The 9,814-nt window shown below is 38.9% G+C and overlaps 1 protein-coding gene across 3 annotated transcripts in view; it reads right to left on the reverse strand.

The window, feature by feature from the left end:
• Positions 1-3,933: 3,933 nt before the first annotated feature.
• The window catches only part of NRP1 (neuropilin 1), a 110,502-nt gene continuing 104,621 nt past the window's right edge, over positions 3,934-9,814 (reverse strand). For 2 of the 3 annotated variants that reach the window (XM_010006980.1, XM_010006979.1), the window contains exons 14-17: positions 9,167-9,441; positions 8,577-8,670; positions 6,888-6,947; positions 3,934-5,640 (exon numbers count right to left, since the gene is read on the reverse strand). In XM_010006980.1, the coding sequence (XP_010005282.1) occupies positions 5,351-5,640; positions 6,888-6,947; positions 8,577-8,670; positions 9,167-9,441 (719 nt within the window). In that variant the 3' untranslated portion in view covers positions 3,934-5,350. The remainder of the gene's footprint in view (positions 5,641-6,887; positions 6,948-8,576; positions 8,671-9,166; positions 9,442-9,814) is intronic. The other variant, XM_010006981.1, reaches the window with a different exon arrangement.

Raw genomic sequence — 9,814 nt, forward strand, 5'->3', positions numbered from 1 at the left:
GACAATTGTCTTAGAAACAGTCTAATTGTACATAAGAAAAGACAAGAGTCAATTTTAGCACTACACCAGTATGCACCTGTTAAGTCCTCATATACCTCAGAAGAGGTAGTTTATGAGAATTGAGGAGGCTTCCTCTCCACTGGGACCAGCAGCTTCTGTCCAGCAGCAGGTTTGTCCAGGCAGGCACTGTAATTTCTGTAGTGCCCGCAGGCCTTACCCAACTGTGTGTCCACTGTGCTGCCCCTGCCTCTCCTGTACATCTGCCTTCTGTGGTGGAATTGGATTTTGTGTCCTGCCAGAAAGCATGGAAATGTGACTAAGCTCAAGACTGTGACTGTGTGGCTGCTGGCTCAGGGCTGGTACATTTGACTGGCGAAGTAATAATAGAGTTTGTTTTCTCTACCTGCCAAAGACCCTTTTTACAGACCATGACTAATATTTGAGCCTCAGACTTATGCTCTCCCGGCACTAGTTGTCTGTAGCTTACCCATCTGTTTTCCAACTGCTCTTCTTCTTTCAAGTTTACAAGTTCTGTTCTGAATTGCAATTCAGATCCCATTGCACCATTTTTGTCTTTCCATTATGCAGCCTCTTAAGTGTGGAAAACTGAAGGTTTAGTGCTAAGCAGTTGTTAGCTCCTTGGCTAAATAATTTCCCCTAAGTGAAAGAAAGAATTTTCTTAAGATACTTGTCTCTTTTCTGAACTTCATCCTCAATGGATTCATTTAAGATTTTATTTTTTTTCACTAATTAATTCCATTGCCATTTATCTTCCCTGAAAGACCCATGTGGCTGGTTATCCCAGGTTACCACTAACTATGACTGGTTATCACAGAAGAGTGCAACAAAGTACATTTCTAAGGAATATGGGAGATTATATGGCCAACAACCTTCACAACTGTCTTTTGAGAGAAATCCCTATTCTGACCGCAAAGTCAGGTTTTGCTCAGGTGCATTGCTGGGTTTCCATCTCATGTTTCAAACAGGTGCCCACACACCACTTCCTTGAGGAAGAAAAATCTGATTCCTTCTCTTCCAAAGTAGTAATTATATAATATGTGGTAACAAGTACATTATTTTTCCCAGGAGTAGTAAAATAGCTGAAGTGAAATTTTTGTTCATGAGCACTCAACTTATTTGCATACTGACAGTATGTGCATTGTTCATACGTGTAACATAAAGAAAAGATTTGACAAACTTCAGTGTGCAGGCTGCTTGGTATTAAAAGGAAACAATCAGATAAGTATTGCTTAAAACAGGAAATGTGCAATTTAAAGTTTCTGGTCTGAATGCAAGTTTCTTGAATGTCTCCCAATCCATGACTGTTCCCTAGGTGAGTTCAGTACCCAGCTGAAGGCTGAATCAGTCCCCATATGTTGCTCTTGCAGCAACTTTTGTGTTCTGCATTGGGAGACTTGGCCATGGTTGGTTAAGTCTTGATGACTCAGTGCAGGGAGCTCATACGTACAAACCTTACTACTGGAGCAGAGATTTAATGGAGCAACTTGGCAAAGATGGATGTTACTCCCTGACAAAACTCGGCCCCCCAGGAGCAAGCCACAGGGAGCATGTATGACCTGCAGAAGGTGTGGGGCTTGGGCTTCCCACAGCAGGAGTGTGCACTGAACATAAGAGCAATGGTAGCAGATTTGTCCTCTTGAACCCCTGCTGTTTGGCAAAAAGTTAGGCATGTACTGGCAGCGTCTTCCAGCAGGGAGAGAGAACTGGGCAGGCGTAGGGAGAATTCCTCCATCCTAAACCATGGATGGTCCCACCAAGGTGACTATTGGAATTGCCTGCCAACAAATGTAACTGTGATTAAAATGTGCGTGTTGCAAGATGGTAAATAAAACCAGCCATTTAACAAAACCGATCAATTTTACTATAATAAAATACATCATCAGGTATGGGATATTTTATGAAAATGTTTAATTCAACTGTTTCTTTGGAATGTAGTAGTCATAGTTTGGAAATTTAAGTTACAGTTCAGTTCTATGTGATTTTTTTTATGCTACTCAGTGTCTGAGAATACAAATGTCATTTAAAGTTAAGGCTTCACTGTTCATTTTGAAACAATTTACAAGTGTCATATTGTCATAGAAAATAAAAATTTCTGTAAAAAAAATTTGCACAAAGTCTTATGATGGTACAAAACATGAAGCAATAATATACCAGTAAAATGAAATCATTTTACTACAGAAGATTTTTATAGTTTTTCAATAAAGAAAAAAATATGTTATTTTACACTTTAAAAATTATGAAACAATCTAAAACAATATAAACTGAACATTTTGTAACACTGCCTTTACAAATTAATAACTTTATAAACATATAATTTTTTTAAATATATTTATCAGTGCAAGATACTTTTCAATGTAAAGTTGCAGTATCATTTTTCCTTTATTGAAGGGCAAGTTTCATTCTGTTATCTTCAGAGAAATCAAATCTTCAATGCTAGATCCTCATTATCATAGTAAAGTCCGAAGACCACAAAGGAGATATATTTCTTTTTATGTTCACTATTCTCAGTATGTTAAAAGAAGAAAAAAAACCACCAACCACCAGCTTTACTGTACAAATAGATCAGGACCAAGAGTTGGTACAGGATCTATTGAAAACCATGGGAATATTTAAACAGGTCTTGGACTTGGGCTCCCAGATGGGATTTGCTCTTCAAGGCAATATATGCATGTAACTCACAGTTAGGTTAGTGGATTAGAAGTTTCCTTCAGCTAAGGAGAACAGGCTTAAACACCTGAATCACATGGTGGTGGTGTGCTGAAAACAGTTTTGAAAAATCCATTTTTTCTTTGGGTTAAATAACTAGCTGCTGAGATACTGTTACAGTAAAATTACACTGTTGGATATAAATTAAAATTCTGCCTCTGCCAAAGTGAGTTTGTCACTTGAAACATTTCATGGACTAACTTTCAGGCCTAACTTTCAGGCCTTAGGTGCTCTGTCTTACCTTCTGGAGTACTCAGAGTCTAGATCTGGGGAGGAAACTCTTCCAATTTAGGCATCTAAATGAGTGTTTGAATATTCACTATAGTTTTTGTGTTTAGGACCTCTCTGAAGTAGCAGTTGTTGACTGTTTTTTTTTTACTGGGTCTTCCTTGAAAAAATATTTTCAATTTCCAAACTCACAGTTTAACCTCCAGCTTCCCTCCCTTTTCTTCAATTTCTAGGTTACTGGTGGATTTTCTCTATGGAATTTATATGCTTCAAAACATTTAATTGATTAATAAGGGGGCGTTCTGTTGCTCTAGTAATTTGACTTTGAATTAGCCCTTCTTTAGTCCTAATCTTGGACTGGCAATTTTGTTGCTTTTCTATAAAAGCAGTTTTGGAAAAGACTAACTCAAAAAGTCATAAATGTTTCCCTGACTACCAGGGGTTTCAGTGAAGAAAAGCATGAATTCAGTGCTTTGCAGAACATTCCTTTGCCCATATTTGCACTGGTTTTATCTGCTGGTTAGTAGATACAGAGGGGAGGATTAAAGCTGCCTTCTTTCTCCCCAGTTATGGCTGTGCTGTGTGCGGGTCATTGCTGAAACCCAGGGGCTCTTCTCACACCTCTGGGAGGGGAATGATTGCTCTGGGCCCTCACCTTCTCCTCTGCACCCCTGAGGGCAACCAAATCCTGCTTCTTTTTACCCTGTTGGAGCAGCTGCATAGGCTGTTCAATATTATTTGTCCAATAATATTTGTTCTAGAATAGTATGAAATTGCCACATAGTTGTCAAACACATTTTCCCGACAGCTTACGCTGCTCAGCTCATGGAATCTGTCCCTATCTTCTAGTCAAAGAAAAACCTCCTGGTATGAAATGCCAATTGCATATAACAGTATGGTAAGAACATACCCTACATACACTGTGGGATTTTATTCTGTCCTTGGTACCCATGTGTAAGCCCAATTAGCATTGATTAGCATGAAAATATATGTTCACTGAGAGAACAGAACTCTGGGCTCAGGTAGGGGAAGGAGGAGTAAATTTTCTCATTTTAAAGACAATCTTTTCAGTAAGGGAATAATTTTCCCTAGTGTAATTAAAAGGCAAGCTGTTCAGGGTAAAAGACATGTTTCATGACCTCAGGAAAAAAGATACTGTCACTTTATGCTGTTAAGAAGAAGCCCAAAGTTCGACTTTGGAGGGTAAAGTTAAGAATTTTTCCTTATTTATTAACACAAACTCTAATAAAATCCTTTGCCATTACCAACAAGTTAAAGCTGCAGTTTTCTTTCCTTGGCAATGGCAAATGCTTATGCAATCTACTCGGAGAGAGGAAGAGAGAGAGAAAGAGAAGAGAAAGGGAGAGAGATTTTACATTTGAAAATACATTCTATATGAAAGAACAATAAAAGGGGATATTGCAGCTTTATACAAAAAGGGTCAAGAGACATGAAGTCGAAATACAGAAAGCAGAACAATTAAGCCAGGTTGTCAAATCTGATTAGCCCTTGCCTTGCTGAGGCTACTTTCTTACACTAAAATATACTTCTCTTTTAGTCAGTGAGCCACCAGAATATGACTAAAGACAAGGGCATAACTGCAGAGAAGCAGAGCTGGAGTTAATGTTAACACAATGAGAAGCAGTACTAACAAAAAGGCACTTGAGAGGACATACACTAGCCAGTGCCAAGGACTTTTTTGTTTAGTTTTTAGGCAGTACACTCGGTTACCAGTTGTGATGGCACATAATCTTTTATGGAGTTCACAAGCACAAAATTTAGTACAACACTGAAAAACATCAATAAAATTTGACTGTATTGCTTCGTAAACAGAGCTGACACACTATATCAGTACTGATGCAGCAGTACTTCCAAAAACATCCTAACCCTTCTTTGCCTATGCACAACACGAGCAATTATACACAAATACAGGTGCAGGAGTCCACTAAATTGCTGTTACTCCAATATTTTCTGGGCACTGAGCTACAGACAGCATGTCCATCCAAAGGACCCCACTGAATACATTTTGTGACAGCATCTTGGATTTTGCACAGTAAAACCAAAATTATCCATTAACGGAAAAGAAAAGAGAGGGAGAGAAAGAAAGACAAAATTAACTGTAAGTCAATCATACTTGGTCTCAACACCAGCATTTGATTATTTCAAATAAAACCAACAGAAAAAAGCAGACTGTACATGATTCAGATTGTTAAACACAGATTGTTGTCCATGTTTATTGGTCACACACTCATTGAAGCTCCTGAGAAAAGCTTGGCTCAGTGTCATCAATGCACTTTTCAGCCTGTACAGTAAAAGAAGATCAACAGTTCCCCAGCACGACCGAGCTATGTCCTTCCATCCCGATTCTCTGAAATTCTCCAGTCGCTTTATACCTTCATGCTTCCGAGTATGAATTCTGTGTGTTTAGTTTATCTTTTTTCAGTTTTACACCATCAACCAGTTCAAAATTATAATTCTCCAGTGCAGACAAGTTCCTTTCTGACATCCCATTGTGCCAACAGGCACAGTACAGGACAACTCCACAGATGGCTCCTAAAAGCACCCCAAGGGCACTCATGGCTATGATGGTAATAAGGATTGGATCTAAGGTCTTCAGGACGTTGCCTGGTTTCCTGGAGATGTTATCATCGTAGTCATCACCTGTATGGTATGGAGGTGTAAACCCTGAAATGGAGTGAAGAATTGCAAATTGTTCAGAACTGGTTGTAGTTAGAACTTCATTTGATGAGTTGGAAATATGGAGAAAGGACATCAAGTTTTGGACATAAATTTCTATATAATTGGAAAACCCAGCTTCTTGGAGGTAATAATAAATAGCTGAAAATGATAATGTGACCCAAATAGTTGTTGAGTTTTTCATACTGTTCTCCAGTCCTTGAATCTGCTGCATGTTAGTGAGGGTCTGATTCTGCCTTGGATTAAGTGGGAGTCTTGGAAATAAATAACCAGATCTTTTGATTATATTTTGCCAGCTTGCAATATTTAGCTCAAAAATGTCAATTAAATCCTACTCAGCTCAGTGTGAATGTTTATAGCCTTAAACATCAGTTTGGAATTCCCAGCTATTTTGCATCCATCTCCATTTCACTGACTTCAGGATTGGTCCATGAAATGGAAATAGTAACAGAACGGAGCCAAAAGAGCCCTCTGTCCCCGTGTATAAAATATATACTGGGTATCACAATGTTTTCCCCTCAACCTTTTCAGTTTATGAAATAGATCCAATAAGCTTGCAAACTCTGCTAATTGATGCTAAAAACTCTTTCTGGACAAAACCTGCTTTCATTGTAATCAATGATAGCAATCCTGTTGACTGTAACAAGAAAAAATAAATAATTAAGCTCATTGCCTGAAAAAAGCAGGTAGATTTTATTATTGGGACAATATGACAATTGAAATCCATTTAATGATCCATTTACAGCTATCATCATTGAAAATGATAATGCTTTAGTAGAGTGGTCATAAAATGACATTTTTAGCCAGGTCTGTGAAACAATTAGCCTGAGGAGTTTTGAGCCTAATTACCTAAAGACTGCAAGAGTCATAAATTGTAAGATATAATTATAGCTGCTTCTTCAGCTGTGGATAAAGCTTCTAGATAACAAAATGCTAAGAGGCTGTAGTGTGCACGCATATGTATCTATGCAATGCAACAAATGATGTATATAAAATGTGGAAGTTTGAGATATAAATAATACAAAGCCCATAAGATTATATGACAAAGAAGAATAAAACCGTTACATCCTTCAAATAAATCTAAGCCTTCATAGAATCTGTTCTAGATAAACCAAGAAACTTTAATACAATATGCAATTAGAGAACTAATCTAGAAATAAATAAATAGAATACACAAATTCACATGAAAATACACTTTAAAATTATTTCCTTTTTATTAATAAGAGAATTTTTACCTGTTTGATTACTTTCTGGGTCTTCTTCTTCATTTATTTCACCCTCCACATCAGTTGATTCTAATGAAGCAAAGAGAGTTGACATTGATTATTAGGGTTACAAACACTGATTGACTATCATGCTGGCAATAATGGCGTAGCAGGTTTTCCTGTGTCAGAGCATCATTATGCTATCTTGACAGAACTGTTCATTACGATGGGCTCTGAAAATTAATGGAGGAAAAAGAAATATTTAAAAACTCTTCTCCTCCCAGTCTTGGCACAGTTTTAGTTATCAGCAGGGGTTTTCCATGCCTCAGAAAGAGAAATCAGTGTTGTGAATTAGCATCTCATTCATTCTATTTAAAATTTTGGAGTCCAATTCCACAGCACTTCATCAGTGTACGCATAGTTAATGACAAGAATAGTTTCAGTGACTGAAGTGAGACCACTTGTGTTTGGGCTTCAGACTGAGCTTTTGGCTCTAGCTCCCTTAGGCCAAAACCTTTGCTCAGCATTTGGCTTGAACAACCAAAACATGTGGAGGTAGGAAAGAAGTTATTTTCCTCTCTCATTGTAGAGTCAGGTAGCTACTATCACTGTGGTCTCAGCACGCTTCTTGGTGTTGAGGACACTGCAGGATCTCCAAGCTGTGTGTCCTGCTTTTCTTTTCTGGTAACTGTCACTCTGGTGGCATATGATGAAGCCCAGGACACAGACTGTGTGATAAATAGAGCATGTGCAGCCTATTCATCCTGCAGTGAAATTACCATGTAGCTGAAGTCTGTCATGTTACCCTCAAAAAGATATTAGCTACAAAATGTGAGGAATGCACTCTATTATTCTCAGTTGTGTTGTCAACTCACATGGAATAAGCTTATATTTGTAGTGCTGAGGGTTCTCAGTTCTATTCCCTCTCCTACACAAAGGTCATTGCTTCATCTCCATCATGAAGGACAGGGTTCAGTGGCTTATGTTCATTTGGGGTTGCTGCTGCCAAATTATGTGCAGTATGCAATGCACAAGTGACCAGCAGTGACTGGAGTAACTCAAGACTGGCCAGAAATAAAAGAACTCAAATAGCATCACAAGAATAGCCTTGTTTAGATGTGGAAAAGGCCATGTTCTAACATTAGTTTGTGTCCCACGTGCCTAGGAGGTGACAGCAAACAAATGGCAGCAAACTCAGAATTACAGGACAGCAGAGGATAGAGAAGGGGCCGTTTTACCCTACTGTATTCTGCAAGGCTTTCATATGGTTCTTCTAAATAGCATTCAAGTAGGCTCAATAGTAAGTGGTCTAAAAAGGGTGAAGAAATAAAACTGGGTTTTGAGCAATAGTTAAAACAGGGAAGAACATTAGGAAAAGCAGAGAAATATAGAGGGCAGCGATATAAAATATAGGGAGAGATATGAGAATGTGAACATGTTGTGATCCATGTCAGTAGGGTGGCAGTTCCAATTCAAAAGAAAAAAAGTTTCTGCAGTACTGAGGTGACACCAGTGGCACTTATTATGGGCTATGGGCCAGATGGAGATGTTTTAGGTGTCTATCTGTCTGTCTGTCTGTCTATCTATCTATCTATCTATCTATCTATCTATCTATCTATCTATCTATCTATCCCTTTCTCACAGATATAAGCAGCTATCAAAACACAATGAATAATGTTAATAACTAGATTTCTAGATATTCTTGCTATTCATACTTACTTCGGCAATCCTCTTGTGCTACATGATTATCAATTTTAATATCATCCACAGCAATTCCTCCAGTTCCTTTTCCAATTTCTCCCTCAATAACCACCTGGAAAAATAAGATAATGTTTACATTGCTTTTCTGTTAATATGCAATTGCAACATTCAGGATATCTTAGTTAGTTGTTTACACACATCTTCACTTGCCATGATGCCACATCTACACATACTTTGATTGTGGCCTGCCAATCTGCACTGCAAGCCTTTATGAACTTTTATCTTCAAATGAGATTTGATATAATGTCATAAATTCATTAAAGACTTTTACAGCAGCACCAAAACTGTGGCAAGGATGTAGTTTTGTGACAGATGAGAAATGATTTCTAAATTCTTTATTTGACCTTCCATAACAAATTCCTTGTATCACTGTCACCTGAGACATCATAAAATTTGCCACTATTATTACTGTCACAGCAACAGCACCTCATCTGTAAGAGTAATACTGTCTACATAAATCTTTCAGTGACATTTTCTGCTGCAGTGTATGAAACATGACCAGCAAGGTCTTAAGCTCTGTTAGTTCAGCCAGGAGCAGCCAAGCTCACCTGATAGTGTTTCACCGACTTGTGAAGAAGAACACGTCCTTCCTTCCAGTAGTTTGCCTGGTGCCCGCTCAGGGTCCACAGCACCTGGTCGTATTCATCTGGCTTTTGGTACCTCAGTTTGATCTTCAGGGTGCCGACGTGTGCGCCCGACATGTGGTACCAGAAAGTCATGCAGTGGGCAGAGTTCTGCGAGTAAATCACGGGGCTCAGCAGCCGGGCAACCTTGCCTTTCTGGCTTTCGTCAGCTTGCGAGTAAATGAAATTGCCATCTCCTACTGTGACAGAAGGACTGCGTTAGGAACAGCCACCCACTTTCACTTCCTTTGTTTACCTAACACACCCCAGCCACCCTTGATCCTTTTGCTTTCTTTGCATGCTGATATGTCCAGCCTCATAACTGAGGGAGTTGGATGGTGTTGGTTTGGGTCCTCTAGGAAAGCTGATGTGCTCTGAGGGGTTTATTTCCTCGGGCAGCCTCCTTTGATGGGATGCTTTGTGCCCAGAATGAACTATAACAAGTTCACTACATGGCACATGCAAGGCTTTTTCTTTTGCTCAGGGAAGGAGGCAAAAGCATGTTTTCTGTGACAGCTTATGGTCCTTTAGTCAGTGTGCACCTCCTGGAGAGAGCCAGCCCCTAGTTCAGCA

Source organism: Chaetura pelagica, unplaced genomic scaffold, assembly GCF_000747805.2.
Source record: "Chaetura pelagica isolate M959 unplaced genomic scaffold, ChaPel_1.0 scaffold17, whole genome shotgun sequence".
In the NCBI taxonomy this organism is placed as follows: domain Eukaryota; kingdom Metazoa; phylum Chordata; class Aves; order Apodiformes; family Apodidae; genus Chaetura; species Chaetura pelagica.